Source organism: Tachypleus tridentatus, chromosome 7 (assembly GCF_004210375.1).
Source record: "Tachypleus tridentatus isolate NWPU-2018 chromosome 7, ASM421037v1, whole genome shotgun sequence".
Taxonomy (NCBI): domain Eukaryota; kingdom Metazoa; phylum Arthropoda; class Merostomata; order Xiphosura; family Limulidae; genus Tachypleus; species Tachypleus tridentatus.
The window spans coordinates 138735870-138753517 of record NC_134831.1 but is presented as its reverse complement, the minus strand read 5'-3'; the positions used below and the strand labels follow the sequence as shown (position 1 = coordinate 138753517).

The following is a 17648-nucleotide window of genomic DNA, read 5'->3' as shown; positions in this document are numbered from 1 at the left end:
GTGGAGTTAGGGGTTGGCCAGATGTTGTGTGTCTTGTACAAAATAGTACAAGTATTCAATGTTCAAGTTGGTACTGCACTTAGTCACCTTATAACAGCAGTCAAGCATCTCTGAGTCTTTTCAAGCAATCTATATTGACAGAGCTCAAAGCAATTATATCTTTTATAGATTATTGTAGCCATGACTGTGTTTTATGGGGGTGTGGATTAGGGTATGAGTTTTGCTCTCTTATAATCTGGAAACAGTGTAAATTTGGCTGTGTTGGTGGGAAATAAAGATTGCAAGGAGTTCTAATCTTTGTTCAGAATAAAAAAAAAAAGATGAACAAAAAGCTTTGTTAGGAAATTAACCCACCAATCATGACTCCCTGACTTGCAGACTGGGAATTAATGTTTTTATACTCACTTTAATGGGAAATTGTAACATTCCTTTAATATGATTTGTATAGTTTTTCATCATTAACTTTTATGTTTTGACTTTAATCAACCTGCATTATTTTAATCCATTATACATAAAATATTGTATTCTTACTTTTTAGTCATTGATCACATTTGTCAACAAATACTTAAACAGAATCAACCTAGACGTTACAGATTTAGATAATCAGGTATGTTGTAGTTTTACGTTTAATGTTGAGCATTTGTTGTATAACATTCACTCAGTAGACCTGTCCTGCATATGTTTAATATAATGTACTTTAATAATATATTAGGTTGTCCACAAATAATTGTCGGAATTCTCGTTATGACAGTTAGAAGCTGAAAACTGAGTAACTTATTGTTTGTTGGTTGGTTTAATCTAGCATTTTTCGCTTACAAGGTGTCTTAATTGCCTGCTGTTTCAACTCTACTCATAGTAAGCTTCACAACCCCCAAGGCAGCGTGGTCAAGAGGGACTTTCATCTAATTTTCCTCTATGACTTTAAACTTGAACAAAAAGCTACCGAAACTACATGGAATATCAACCAGGCATTTGGCCATAAATCTGTTACTGACCATACAGTTCAACGTTAGTTTCAAAGGTTTGGATGTGGAGACGAAAGTATTGAAAACCACGAAAGTCATAGAAGGAAGCCATACTTAGATGAAAACAAATTAAGGGAAGCAGTTGAGACAGACCCTTCCCCAACAGTACATGAGTTTGCAAAAAAAGCTAGGCACAAATAAATCAAGCATTGCCAACAACCTGAGTGTGATTGGAAAGACTAAAAAATTGGATAAGTGGGTTCTGTATGAGCTGACTTAAGATAAAGAAAATTGGCATTATGAAATCTGTCAAGGATGATGCTCCAAAAATTGAACGAATTTGGAATCGAGGTTCCACCTCATTCCCCAGACCTCTTCCCAACAGATTTTCATTTTTCAAGCACTTTGACAACTGTTTGAAAAATAAATGCTTTCAAAATCAGGCAATTGCAGAAGAAGCTTTGAGGGATTTCGTTGACCACAGATACTTTGATTTCTATGGCAGGGGCGTAAACAGCATTGTTACATGTTGGCAAAAGTGTGTTGAAGCAAATGTTCCTTGCTTGATTAAAGCGTGTTTTACAACACTGATTTATACTTTTCCAAACTTTGATGTTCAAAAAAGACATTTATTTCTAGACAACCTAATAGTTTATAAGGCATTTATGGTTTGGTTTAACACTGGTGTAGAGTAAATAATTTCTTTTGCTCCATGAAAGTTTGTAAATTAGAATCAGAAGGAAGTTTCTGAGCAGCCTAGGTCTTCAATCCTAAATCCTTACCACGATGATGATGTAATCAGAAATGGTATATTTTTTGAGTTAAATGATAGTTTTTATTTTATTTCTACTATCCTAGTAGAAATAGTGTAAAATTAAAATATCTTAAACATTAAAATTATGGTATTTTTTGTGGTTGCATTATTAAATCTTTGTCTCATGCAGTAAGATTAGTGATGAGCTACAAATATATATAGTTAAAACTAATAACTCTGTGATGAGATCTTCTAGAACTTCTTTACTGAAATGATGGAGTACTTCATGAGTACATGCCATTAATTAGTGATATTTTCTTTCCACAGTTCCATGATGGGGTGTACTTGACTCTTTTGATGGGGCTCTTGGAAGATTATTTTGTTCCATTATATTCTTTCAATCTGACACCAACGGATTTTGACCAAAAAGTACATAACGTTGCTTTTGCTTTTGAGTTAATGATGGATGCTGGTTTAGCCAAACCAAAAGCCCGGCCTGAAGGTAAAGATTTATTATAATCTTTGGCAAAAAAATGTCATCATGGCCAAATTTTTGATTCTCTGTTAAGATTATAGCTCATAGTACTTAGAAATACTATTTGGCCTGGAATTGTTTTTATCTAGTTTGATTCTGGAAGTTAATTTTTTCTTTGTTGAAAATGTGATACATATATTATTCCTTACAGATTTGCCTGTTGACCAAGACATATTAAAGCAGGGGTACTGTAATAATTCTCAGACACAAACACAATTTTTAAAGGTGTTACAGAAGTACAGTGAAAAGTAGTGTTCTTTGTCTTGAAAAAAAACTCAATATTGACTTTAATGACATACATACTGTACTTTGTTGTTCCAACAGCAAATAATATATGAAGATAAACTCTGATAATAAAAAAAAAAACTTGAATGTAAATTTGAAGTTAGATATGAAAACAAGAGCTTCCACGTATTAATGCTGTAAAAGAATAGTCATTTTTTTTTGGTTTGTTTTGCAAAATCAAACATTTGTTTGCCAAAATAAATTGAACAGAATTAAACTGAAGCATCCTTTAATTCTTTAAAATGTACCCTTGCAAAGTTGCCACATGTAATTTTGGGCTATTATAAATATTAAAGATGTTTTTTTTTGTTTTTAATAGAATAATAATTTTCTCATAGCTGCATATGGAATGAACAAACACAAAGTGCCGAATTTATCATTAACATTTGTTCTGGGTGAAATAAATTAGAATTAAAAAATATTTAAGAATTAAACAAGTGCATGTTTTAGAATTGTGATAATGTTTCCTGTTTATAATTTGTTTATCTACTAACTTTTATGTGAAAATTAAATAAACAGCTAGCTTTACCCTGTTGTATGTGTGTTTTTATTGGTTTTGTTTATTTGTAAGTCATCTTCATATTTGTATTGTGTATTTGTCTATCCCTAAGTTTGGTTTGTCTAAAATGTATAGTTCTCATTTTCATTCTTTCAGATATTGTGAACTTGGACTTAAAGTCTACTTTGCGTGTTCTCTACAACCTATTTACAAAGTATAAAAACTCTAACTGATGAACATTATGCTTCATGTGACACAGTGGATTTTGTTTTCAATGTTTGTGGCAATTATGTCTAACAATATGGAGTGTGTGTTTTTACAAATTTAACCATATTTAATCATTGTACTGCAGTCTTTCTTTTTTATAATTTTAAATCTTAAGATCACTTTGATAAGGAATTTTTATATTTCTGTTATCACAACTCTTTTTAAATCGCATTTTTCTTGTTACTAGAAGAACTATATACAATGTTTTCAGCAGCTGTGACTATAATGTAAAGCTTTAAATGCACTCTCTCACTATGAGAATATTGTTTTAACACTTATTTATTAATAACATAGGTAGTTTTTATATTTAAGCTATTGTATTTTTACTTTTTTGCATTAGTGTTGTATTTTTACTGTTTTCATACAAATTGCTCATTTTGTATTCTCCAAGAGCATGTACTATCAAGTTGTGTCACTGTTGTGTTTTATGCAGAAAAGGTATGAAAAGATGGTTTAAGTTATTTACATGTGTATCAATACATTTGTATTGTAAAATGTATGCTAATACAAGTAGAATTTTAATGTTTCTAGTATGTCATGTTTTAGGAAAATGGTTCAGTGCTGTACCTTTGTTAAATGAATCCTGTAACCTAAAGTGGATAAAGCATGTGGGAAAAACATTTTTTTTTTATTTAGTCTAATAATATTTGTTAGTGTGAAGTAGTATATTTTAATTATAATAATTACGTATTTCAAGAATTTAAAGATGATTTTATATGATATAATACATTATCCCTTGAAATGCATGTATAGATATGATATATGTTTGAGTAACATTAGTTTACAGTCTAACAAGTAACAGTCTGTAGGAAATACCTTTTATATGTGTATTATTATTATTTTTAATTTCCATTTTGAATGGGGTAGAGAAATTTGTATAATCATCATAGAACAACTGTAGGTTGAAAAATTCACACGAATACATTTGAGTTACATTAACTACAGTCTAACAAGTAACAGTCTGTAGGAAATGCCTTGTATTTGTGTTTTATAATTAATTTTAATTTTCGTTTTGATAGAGGAGAAAACTTTGTATAATCATTGTAGAACAATCGCAGATTCAAAATTTCATGCGAGTACATGGAACCATTTTAATACAGTTTGAACAGGTTGGCTAGAATTCTGAATTTTGTATGATTTTTACAAACATTTGAGTGCCTTAAACTGCTGTACTTCAGACATCAAAGTTTAATGAATTACTGATGTTATAATTTTTTCTCTACTGTAAAAGTTCTTGTAAAGTAGTTTCATTAGATGGTGCTGTTCAGATACAAATTAAATTTGTAACCAGTTTCAGTATTAATGTCTCTTCCAACATGTAACCATGAACAGAGGAACAATGACAATTTCACTGAAGATTTTGTGTATTTACAGAGTATAAGAAGTAACATGCATGTATCTTGAAAATCTTCTAGAATCTTTTATATGAATATAAATGTCACTCATTTGCAATATTTTAATAAAAGAGTATTATGTTGATGTGATGTTTATCAGGTGCCAGATCTTATGAGATTCCAGAGTATATTTTATCTTTTGACAAGAGATAATATAATTATGGTTACTTTTTTTTTAATCTTTCTATACTGTTACTTTCATCTTATGTAAAGATAATAAATCTGGTTAAGCAAGTCATTAATGTTTAGATGTTGCTTATTTAATGTTTGTGAAACATTACAATTTAGTAAAATGTTACACTAACAGAAAAAGTACATAAAAAATATATTTCTTCTCTCACTTTAAAACCTTAAACAGAAGATAATAAATTACTAACCAAACTAACTGTAATTATTTCTCAAATCTTCAAGCTTAGAATTTGTATGCTTGTTTGTTATTAAGCACATAGCTAAACAATTATTGCAGTTATCAAAACTTGATTTTTATTCTCATAAGTTCAAAGACTTACTGCTCAGACATTGGGAGCATTTATGAATTAGAAGAGTGTATAATAATAGTATTACAACTACTCTCTGTTTGCCATATCCATTACTGATGATGCATTTTGCTATATCTAAGCTCAGCAGATCTGATACTAATGTTTTATGATGAACATAACACTACGTGACACAATCTTTACTTATTCCTGGGAGCAAGTGTTATTTCCCAATTGCTTATGCCTAAAGTATATGGAAAATACCTATTTCTCTCTTCAAACTTGTCTTTTGTGACCTGGGAGTGTATAATAAAACATGATGGGAGACTATATTTGGGGGTTGATACATGAAAGTGATTTACATTACAGTCGCAAATCTCGAAAAACTACTTACTTCTAAACAATTTTGTTCATTTTTGTATAACTTTATTATAAATATATGTAAGTCTTGATTCATATGTTGTTTTATTCAGACTTTATGTAAATGAAAATGTGTAAATTTGCCCGTTTTTACACAGAAAATAGGTTAATTTCTAAATTTCATTATCCAGGTCACAAAAGCAAAATTTGAAGGGAATAATTGCCATTTTCTATACTTTTACAACATAAGCACTTAAGAAGTAACACGTACTATCTAGGAACAAATTTGTGTTACATAGTGTAATTAATTATAATCATGCATCACCACTTTGGAAAAGGCACTCACATCATAACAATTGTTGCCACAACAAATGGCTTATATAAATAACGTTCTAACCAGTACTGTGTTTGATGTTTCTCAGCTAGTCTGATGATGTCTGGATTGAATGACACCTGTCCTTGGCAATAGAAGCCCAGCATGGGCATGTGGTCAAGGTGCTTTACTCATAATCTGAGGGTCAATAGTTTGAATCTACATCATACCAAACATGCTTTCCCTTTAAGCTGTGGAAATGTTATAATGTGATGGTTAATCCCACTATTTGTTGGTCATAGAGTAGCACAAGAATTGGTGGTGACTAGCTGCCTTCCCTTTAGTTTTACACTGCTAAATTAGGAATGGCTAGCACAGATAGCCTTTGTGTAGCTTTGCATGTAATAAAAACAAACAAATCCTTGACAGTGTTTCACTATTCCCCCACTTTTCGTGGAGGGTTAACAATAACCCATGAGGCAATGATTGTTTTCCTATAATTTTGAGAGATACTGGCCATGGTTGATGCCACCCGATTCGTGTGCTCCAGAAGAAGCTGGATTAAGCCAGCTGGCCCTCTTTCACTGCTCTCGCAGACTTAATCCTGCCATCGTCTGTAAGCTATCAAAAGACAACTGTGTAGTTGTAGTGGCTGACTGTATTATACAGGCAGCTGCTCAGTGTATTCCTAAAACCTCGACACGTTTTCCATGATATCCTCATCTGTGGTGGAATCCTGCCTGTGACATGGCACGGAGGGTTCACAAACAGGCCTGGGATACTTTTTGTAGGCATCCCACACTCTCGAACTGCATCGCTTTCCAGCAGGATCATGCACGTGCTCGGTGGGTAAGACATCAAAACCAGCAGGAATCTTGAATTACATTCACATCAAGCATATCTTCTACCACCAGTTCCAAAGTCATATGGGACAAGATTCGAAAGGTCAGTGGGCAATATAATTCTGTCCCTGTCTCGATCTTTCTCTCTGATGGCCAGGAAATAGCTGATACCTGGAGCATCATTGATACTCTAGGTGAAAGCTTTTGCCAGGTATCTAGCACTTCTGCTTCTTCCTCCACCTTCTTAGCCATCAAGACTCGGGCAGAGTGATCACCTCTTTCCTTCTGAGCTGATTGTCTCTGTGATTATAGTCGTCCCTTTACACTGGTGGAACTGGAACTGGCCCTTCATCAGTCTGGCAGTGCATTGGTCGGATCTGATGTACACTACGAGATACTGCGCCATCTATCTCCTGCTTCTCTTGCTATTCATCTGATTGTTTTTTAACTGGATCTGGGAGGAGAATGTTTTTCCTGATGCCTGGCACCAGGCTGTTGTTCTACCTTTTTCTTAGTCTGGGAAGGATCCCAAGATTCCTGAAAACTAACATCCAATTGCTTTGACGAGCTGTCTCTGTAAGACCTTAGAGAGGATGGTTAATGCTCGTATTGTTTGGTTCCTCAAATCAAATAACTTCCTCTCGACCACCCAGTGTAGGTTCTGACGACAGCACTCCATCATGAACCACCTTATTCGACTTGAAACTTCAATCAGAGAAGCCTTTCTCAACCGGCAACATTTTGTATTAATATTCTTTGACATTGAGAAGGTTTATGATACAACATGGAGGTATGACATTTTGCGAGACCTTCATATATGTGGATTACGTGGCCATTTACCCATTTTTATTAAAAATTTTTAAGCGACAGGCGATTCCAAGGTTGTGTGGGTTCGACACTTTCCCGTTCTTTTCTACAGGAACTTGGAGTCCCTCAGGGCTGTGTTTTGAGTGTTACACTTTTCAGTATAAAGATTAATGCCATCCCTCTTACTGTTGTAAACGGGCTCTGTGTCAACGACTTTCACATCTCATGTCAGTCGTTGAACATTAGGTATATTAAGCGGCAGCTACAGACTGTTCTCAATCGTTCACTGAAGTGGACCACAGCAAACGACTTTAACTTCTCTCTTTCTAAAACCGTTTGCATGCACTTTTGCCGCTAACGGGATATTCACCCAGATCCTGAACTTCGTATTGGTGAAGTTGTGTTGCCTGTGGACCCTGAAACAAATTTCTTGAGGCTTATCTTTGACCATAAACTGACCTTTATATACCACACATCAAGCAGCTACGGGTCAAATGTACGAGAGCACTGAACATTCTCCATGTTTTCTCTTCCACCACTTGGGGAGCGGATCGACGTTCTATGCTAAAGATATATTGTGCTCTTATTCGATCGAAACTCGACAATGGATCACTGGTCTATGGTTCTGCTAGACCATCGGCCTTAAAGATGCTAGACCTTATTCATCATCAAGGACTTCGGCTTAGCACTGGGGCTTTCTGCACTTCCCCAGTTCAGAGCTTATACATAGTCTCATGAACCTTCTTTGCATCTCCACCGTTTGCAACTGCCTTTACTATATGCTTCGAAACTTCGTTCCTTAACAAAGCATCTTACCCAGGTTGTGTTTTCCTTCCTCGATGGGCCACGCTTTTTCAGATCAGACGACCTGCCATTGCTTCTTTTGGCCTTCGTATCCAGGCGCAGTTAGATGAATTGGGTCTGCCCTTGGATAACATTGCTGTATCCACTGGTCAACCCATCCCACCATGACTTCTTACAGCCCTCAATTGTGACCTATCTTTAACTTATCTGAGAAAAGTAGACACCCCTGATTGGAAATACTGTCTGCTATTTGCTGAACATCTTTCGAACCATCCTTCCTCTCCTATTTATACAGATGTTTCGAAATCAGGTGGACTTTGCCATGGTTTGTTGTGGTTCGGTGGTTGCGCGCAGAATCCCCTCTACAGTTTGTGTGTTTACTGCTGAACTGTATGCGATTTCTCTTGCCATGGATCACATAGAAACTAAGCAGTACTCAAACTACACGATTTATACTGACTCGCTTAGTTTTCTACTGGCCTTGGAATCGCTCCACGTTGGTTTACACTCTGTTCTCGCCGATATTCAAAACCGATTGGCCCATTTCTCTTTTAACATTTACTTCTATCCAGTTTTTCTGGATACTGGGCCGTATTGGTATTCGCGGGAACGAACTCGCCAACACTGCAGCTAAGTCTATCTGCTCTGGCACGATCACTGCTATGCCTGTTCCATACCTAGACTATGGTCCTGTATTGAAGGCTCAGTTCCGTGCCAGTTGGCAGTCGACTTGGAGTGAGCAACGCAAAAACAAGCTTTTCCAAATAAAACCCTATATTGGACTTTAGCCGTCTTGCTTCCGTAAGGATCGGAAGGAAGTAGCTGTTTTAACTGGACTACGCATTGGTCACAGTTTTTAACTCATTGTTTTCTTTTATCTGGGACTGATGCACCAACGTGTTGTCTGTATTACATTCAAATCACAATAAGTCACATTTTACTGTCTTGCCGTCGTTACAACTCTCAACGACGGCACCGTTTTAAACATTTTCTATCTCAAAGTTTGTCTGTAACGTTAGACAGTGTTATTGGTGATGGCGATACTTAAAAATGTTTTTAGTTTTTTAAAGGCCATTAATCTTTTTTAATGCTATTTAAGTTTTTAATTTATACATTAGACCTTTTTTAATGTGATTCCCTTTTAAGAATCAAAGTCCATCTAGTTCGATTTGAAATTAGAAAATGGCCGTAACATCAAATAACTGAAAACCAGGACTGGAAAGGCCCAACTTCAGGTGACTAACGCAGTTATTTGAAATACCCGTTAGTCATCCTGACGATTTATGATAATTACAGTTATGCTACAGAAAGTCCTTTACAATTTGTATTACTGTAGTTTCTCCCTTACTACTATAAACTAGATATTAAAAAATGGATTTAACGCTATTTATGTTTTTAATTCAAAAAATTAAGTTTTTTTTTTACCTTAATTCCTTTTTAGTAATTGTACTTTAATTTTTTACCAGATGTTTGGCGCAGATAACCTAGTTGCTTTGCGTCATGAAACTAAACCAACTAACTTGACATTGGATACAGGGAGGTAGTGTAATTGGAATATGAGTTTATACATTCATCTAATTCTTGAAAATCTCTATGGGACTAGATAAACAATGCAGGGTTAAAAATGTAATAGATTTAATACTAATGTGTTATGACAAGTATCATTTAGTTATAATCCTGATTTGCTGACTTAGAAAAGATATTCAATCTGCAACAATTGTTGTTATAGATATTATCTTAACCGATAATGTTAACAAAATATAATGCTACTACAGCGTCAATTTATTGAAAAATGATGTCATTATTCATTGGTAAATAGTTATCAACCATACAGTATTTGTTTGATTTACAATGAGCAAAATAAAGTGAAAAAACAGAAACAACTACTGAACATCAACCAAGTAAAAATTGACTGTTTATGTAAAAGAGAATTTCTGATCAATAAGTATCTTTATTGTTATTTCCAAAAAGAACTTTTTTTGAAATAGGAACCAAATGCCAAATCAGATTTTATTAATGTTTTTACAAGCAACACCTACACACTATTTATTAAGTTTGTACTTAGTTACATGCATTTTTGTTTAAATTTATTTGGAACAGACTGACTACAACACTATTCACAATGACAAGTCATCCTACACACTCACTGTACATATGCTAAGAAATACCAGTTATCTATTTAAATGGCCCGGTATGGCTAAGCGTGTTAAGGCGTTCGACTCGTAATCTGAGGGTCGCGGGTTCGCATCCCTGTCGGGCCAAACATGCTCGCTCTTTCAGCCGTGGGGGCGTTATAATGTTACGATCAATCCCACTATTCTTTGGTAAAAGAGTTGCGCAAGAGTTGGCGGTGGGTGGTGATGACTAGCTGCCTTCCCTCTAGTCTTACACTGCTAAATTAGGGACGGCAAGCACAGATAGCCCTCGAATAGCTTTGTGCGAAATTCAAAAACAAACAAAAAACAATCTTTTTAAATATTTATTCATTAAAAACATTGTAGTTATTGTATATACAACATTTAGTGATATTTTTACACTACTTTTTAGTGAAATTGTCATTAATTAATTGTCAAATTAAGTTGCTAAATTTACACCCAAAACATTATCAATTGAGCTATTAATGACCGTTATAAAATATTTTAAATCCGTTTTAGTATACAAAGTAGTGAAATTAAATATAAGAGACTGATTAAAGAAAATTCAAAATACTTAGATATTCCAGAACTGGTATATTGTTTTTAATAATATAAACAGTAATCTGAATAATATTTCGACAATAATTTCATTATTTTGAATAAAACGTTTAGGATTTTATTTAGTTTAATAGAAATAGGTTTAGTAACAATTTTTATTCGTATAGAAGTACAGTTAGCATGATTTTGGGTCCGGTATGGCCAAGCGTGTTAAGGCGTGCGACTCGTAATCTGAGGGTCGCGGGTTCGCATCCCTGTCGGGCCAAACATGCTCGCCATTTCAGCCGTGGGGTCGTTATAATGTGACGGTCAATCCCACTATTCGTTGGTAAAAGAGTAGCCCAAGAGTTGGCGGTGGGTGGTGGTGACTAGCTGCCTTCCCTCTAGTCTTACACTGCTAAATTAGGGACGGCTAGCACAGATAGCCCTCGAGTAGCTTTGTGCGAAATTCAAAAACAAACAAGCATGATTTTGTACAGAAGTAACAAATGTTCATTAAATATAACATTAACACCAAAATGTTTTAATACAACTCGTTTTACATGTTATATTATGCAGAACTTCGCGTTTATGTGATCCCACTAATTGGTATAATTGGGCAAAATGTTTACATTCAGTCTTATGTGATTTGACACCCAAATGATTTTTTTATTTCAAGATCACCAACGGATCAGATGATCAAAACAGATTCAGAGTTGGAAACGTTATAACAGAATAAAAATGTGTCCTGATAAAAAACCGTCTTGAATAAGTTCCTACACTATCAGTATAAATTCAGAGTTTAATTTATAAATCACCCCTTAATAAAGCCTCACGCTAGTACAGCGGTAAGTCTTCGGATTTACAACGCTAAAATCAGGGGTTCGATTCTACTCGGTGGGCTCAGCAGGTAGTCCGATGTGGCTTTGTTATAAGAAAAACGCACGCACACACACCCTTTAATAAATTTCTTTATTATGTTTGAATGCACACTGGTAATTAAAATTCTGTATTATCTCAGTTTTATCTAAAATCGCAGCCTTAATAGGGTCACTGTTCAAAATAATTAAGTGATAATCAGAGTTTTCTATAGTCTAGCAATTAAAAAGCACGAATATTGTTACTTAATAATGCCACCAACATCTTTAAGTTAAGTTTTATAATAATAATAATGTCGAGTGTATTGCCATGTAACCCGACATGCACATTTCCTGGTATAAAAAAGTGGAGAAAAACGAGGTTCTTTTGTAGAAGTTTCAACAACAGAAGATAAGTGTGAAAAGTGAACCAGCTTGGTAGCGAAACATGTCAGGACTCCAATATAGGTATTTGGACATTCTTATAACGTTGGAGGGCGGTAATAAATTGTTTAGAAACTGGTGAAACATATGACGTCGTTAGCGAATATTATTGGTATCGCAAAGTGTCATTAGCAGAATGAGGGGCTGGTTTATAGAACCCCAGTGCAATTAAATTGGTTTAGTCTATCCATGTTTCATTCTCAAAACTCCCGCAAGACGACAGCTATTTGATAATATAGGGTCGAAAACAGAGTCAAAAACGCAAAGTAACAAATCGATACAAGCATTCAAGAGGTCAGAAACAGGTTACGTAAAGATTGACCTTTACGCTAGAAGGACAGTGAAAAGCATCTTCTACGTCATCTTTACACAACAACCCGTCTTCAGTAGTGACAAGAACATGAGGGCTGTTTAAACTATATTTGGGAGATTGTCTTGGCCCCAGATGAACTGTGTTTCACATTTCAGCCAAACATACGACACGTTTACATTTGGAGAGTTATAAAGACCAGGTTTGATCCTCATTTTATGGATGTGATAGACTCATATATGGTGATTGTGACATCCTGATTTGAGAGAGGATTAATTGTGATAGCAATACCGACCTTTACGTGCTACAATATGGTGCTATGAATGTTATACGACATAGGTATACAATTTTTCAACCATCAATGTTGTCATATACATTTGGTCAGAATTTTTGGATGACAACCTTCACTCCTATCCTGTTCAACAGTTTACAATTTTCTGGAAGAAAGTAGTTCCAGAGAATGGACATAGAAACACACTGACCGGACTCAAATCTGGTTAAGCACGCACGAGAAGTTAAAACTGCTTACTACAGCGTGATTCGCTTTTCAGAAATGTTGTTAAATTAGACACAATGTAATGAAATAATGAGGTTATTACCTGTTGCATCATTAGTAAACTGTGCCACGTCAATGTACAACTTGCGTTAATGTCCGAAGTGGTTATATCCTTTGTTAATGAACATTTTCTAATCACTTCTTGAGCTACAAAGTTTGCAGTACAAAACAGGTATTCGTGGAAGCAAAATAACTTTCATATGTTTGCATTTTAAATCCCATGAGTGATCACCCGAAACTTATATAGGTACAACACGTACAACAGTGTTTATATCTCTCGTGGTAGCCAATTTAGAAGGATCTGATAATTATTAATTAGTTTGAGCAGTGTAGCGTAACAAATGTAAAAATAAAATTGTTTAAAGCGACTAATTTAAATTATTATTTCATTATATATTTTTATTAGAATTGGTTAAGGTCTACAAAAACCTTGAAAATTTGTATTTCGTTAAAAAATGTTATATAAGGTGAGAGAGGTGGTAGAAAATTTCACCCAAATTATCTGTTTTTTGTTGTTGTTTTATTTTTGCTTAACGTAGGTTTCGTTTAACGAAAGAAGACATAAAACGAATAAGGAAATGCAAACATACTCCTTCTCAGATACAGTCCAACAGTAATATGATCAACAACGAAACTGAGGATTTATTGTTTCTCTTCAAGTGACGAATCTCGTTTTAATCAGAATGCGATAGAAATCTATTTCGAGCAACGGAGAAGTACAGAAAACGTGCTACTAAAAAAGATCATCCGTTACTTAACTAAAAAGGATAGTCTGATATAAAGGAATAACTGTTATAAAATAAATGAAAAAACTTTTTAGTGCACTGTAAAACCTGTTCAAGGAATTGCTTTAGATTACTTCGTGATCGGAATAAACAATATACCACATTCTTATCTTCACGGTGCAGTTCAAACAAACGGTGTTAAATCTCCTTTTGAACTCCTAAAAGGCTAATTCCTGTTGTTTACACAATGATATTCTATAAATATTTTGAAATGGAATACAAGCAGATATAAATAACTATTGGCTGTGTCCAATTAAGTGAAAATAAGTAAAAGAATACCAACATTTGTCTTTTACTGGAAGTAAATATTTAATAGATTGTTGATTTGCGTCAAGTTACACGAGGAATGTCTGCGCCAGCCGTCCTTAATTTTGAAGCGATGGATTATAGCGAAAGCAACTAGTCAACACCACCCAACATCAAACTCTGAATATTCGTTATAAACGAATAATTAGATTTAGCATCGCACTAAAACGGCCACATGGCTAAAAAGTTGAGCACCTTTTGATCAGCAAATTGCGAATCCAGTATTTTAACCACCAGACATTATTCAATAGGGAAAATATAGTTAGTGTCTTGAAATTGATAGTTTTGTGCAGACTGAGCACTGGTATTCAACCAATAAAACAATACACAGATATTTTAGAAACCATCAACAAGTTTAATGTCTAGGATTATATTATAAACGTTCATACACTAATTTAGAAGTTACGTTATATTTATATGCTAATTTTTCAATGAAAAAACAAAACTTACTGACACCACGCTTACTTTCTATAAATTTGAAATAGTTATCATTAGGCATGAAACACAATGAGAACCTTCAATAGCCACAGCACTTGAAATTCTTATAGGCAGAATTAGAGTAAATTAATCTACGAGACTGGTCAAATTCATCAATCAAAAGGGTGTGACCTCCTGAGTCGGACATTGTAATTAGATCTTAAACTGGTCAAGAGATGACAGAGCTATGAACTAAACGTTTATACTTGAAAAACAACAAACAAACAAACTCGGAACTGTAAAACTGGCATCGATATTCTCACAAGAAAATTCCATTATCTTCGTGAATGTTTCGGCTTAACCATATATAGTAGACATGCTGGTATATTAATTTGATGAGGGTTGTTAAAACATTTATTTGTTGAATGATTAGGTACATCTTTTAATATTGTTATGAAATAAGTAAACAGTGTTATAAGATACATATTAAAAATAACACTAAAAAGTAATTATTGGATCACATTTTAAAGGTTGGAATTAACTGGCTCACAAACTAGTTTACAGTTTTAATCTTATGTGCTTACTAAATTAAGTTTTGAATCATGAGTTTCTAGTTTTCCTTCAGTATCGTAAGATAATTTGTAATGAGTGTGAAACAATACTTAAAGCCATTATATATATACATATAATCAGAAAATAAGAACATTGTAGTACAAACTTTGACGCATCACTGTAATATTTAATATTAAGTTTTGATTCATAGTTATCTGCTAAATTTTAAATATACATTTAAAATGGATTTGGATAATTAAAATTCAGATAATAAGCACACGAATACATTTATTTTCATTAAACCTTCGAAATACAAAATACGATAAACATATTGAATAGTACGTATATGTGATATCTATATGTGCATGATGTTCTTTAAAAAGACTGAACAATCGAATTCGTTTACACTGTCAAATTTAGCAAACAGAAAACAAACTGTGTGCTTTTATACATTTATGTATTTCTACACATAAATAAGAAAAACAGATCCAGAAAGTACAACTTAGACCTTCGCAAATAAATTATTGGCCAGACAAAATTGTTTGACAAGTAATATTTCCAAAATTAAAAAAACAACAACAAAAAACGTTTTAATATTTTAAGAAATTTATCTAAATAGAGTATACGTCAAACTGCTGGTGTGGGTTTTAACACTTATTGATAAACTGAGAACAACGTTTCGACCTTCCTAGGTCATTTTCAGGTTAACAAAGAGAGAGCCAAAATTAAACCAATATAAAGAAACACTTTTATACCTACATTAATTAATAACCTAACATCCAACTGCATCGCCCCCTACAATCCCGTACCAGTTTTTATTCTCGTCCCTAAGACATGAGTACTGCAACGGTCAGTTGAAAACTCTCCTTGTTAACCTGAAGATGACCTAGGAAGGTCGAAACGTTGTTCTCTGCTTATCAATAAAAGTGTTAATACCCATACCAGCCGTTCTGAGACATATTTTTATTTCAGTGGGTTTTTCGTCATCGAGAGTATACGTCAATTGTTTGAAAGACATATTTAGACAGCTACTAGTTGTACACACAAATAATATGACTTGTTCAAAATGGCTCGATATAGCATTGATCCACCCATCACAAGTCTCCAAATTACTTCAGCTTGACAATGAAGCACGAGTGTTTTTTTTTTTAATTTTATTAATAATATTATCTCTTACCTCAGTAAGTTTATCCTCGAAGCAACAAAGACACTTCAAAGAATGATTTAAATAATACGTTATTATGGCTCAGAGTCACTAAAATGTGCGAGTGGAAAAGCCAGGTTAGGCTTAAAGTTTGAAGCTGTAGATAAGTGCACTGTTAATTCGAAATGCATATAATCAGAGGAAAAAAAGGTTTTTAAAAATAGAATTAATCAAATTTAGGATGTTATTGTAGTGACTGGTTGCTATTTATTATTGTCAACTTGGTTGCCTCTCCATAACAATAAATACAGCTAAAAGTGCAGTAAAAACCATCTGCACCAGGTGGATATCAACACATTTTCTTCAGTTGTATTTACATTTCAACACGTCTGTTTGATGAGAAATGGAAGTGTTGACTCACCCGCCCAAATTGCGTTTCGTCACTGTTACCGAGTTCACAGTTTGCGATCATTACACCACTGCATTCGTGTGTGTTTCGTGGAATTATGAATGTCCTCTGAACAAACTTACCATCGTAACTCAGATGACTGAGCTAGCATAGCCCAACGGGTTTTCTTTTACGTGTTACTGACGTTCACTGTTGAATTTTAAGCATACTTTTTGCTGCTTTGTTATTGTTTTTGTTACACAACGTGACTCAGTGGTGATGCTACTTTATCACACATGGTTGTCTTCCTGCCACTGTTGTTCTTTGTTATTGAGGTTTTACCAGGTGTAGGCTATCGATCTGTAAAAGTATGTTTCTCTTCATTTGTGTCTATTTAATTATAAATCTTTACGTTTGTCAAGCTCCATTCTATGTCCGTCTGCCTATTTACTGATATATGCAACACAAAGATACGAAACACTTAAACTAAAGAAGAAAAGTCCACTTTTCAAAAGGACTCGGGCCATAGTGTTTCTTAAGTTTGTGTCAGACTGATTTCTTGTATCTACATGTTCTCCTAACACCTTGAATGTATCAATATGTGTACTTATCCGTCTTCCTTTCTATATAGCTACGTATCATTGAATTATTTTTTATGAACAAAAAACCTCATAGAAACCTAAAGCTTTGTTTGTTAAAAGGTATGTTATCTGAAAAGGTTGACGATTGTATTTCTTCCAAATTTCTTATCTAGTAATTTGTTTTCTAGAAACAGTTTATGAGGAGATCATCTTTCGTTTGTTTCTGACATCCTATTTCACAACTGGCAAACATTTTACAAAGATATTCTTGTAAAGATTACGTGAGAAAATAACTTATCTTCAAATTAAACTATATGACACCACAACATCTCAGA

General features: G+C 34.0%; 1 protein-coding gene across 2 annotated transcripts in view; it reads left to right on the top strand.

Moving 5' to 3' along the window:
* LOC143256714 (beta-parvin-like) overlaps positions 1 to 4937 on the top strand; it is a 41803-nt gene extending 36866 nt beyond the window's left edge. For both annotated transcript variants that reach the window (XM_076514320.1, XM_076514321.1), the window contains 3 exons: positions 539 to 607; positions 2047 to 2221; positions 3195 to 4937. In XM_076514320.1, the coding sequence (XP_076370435.1) occupies positions 539 to 607; positions 2047 to 2221; positions 3195 to 3271 (321 nt within the window). In that variant the 3' untranslated portion in view covers positions 3272 to 4937. The remainder of the gene's footprint in view (positions 1 to 538; positions 608 to 2046; positions 2222 to 3194) is intronic.
* Positions 4938 to 17648: the final 12711 nt, after the last annotated feature.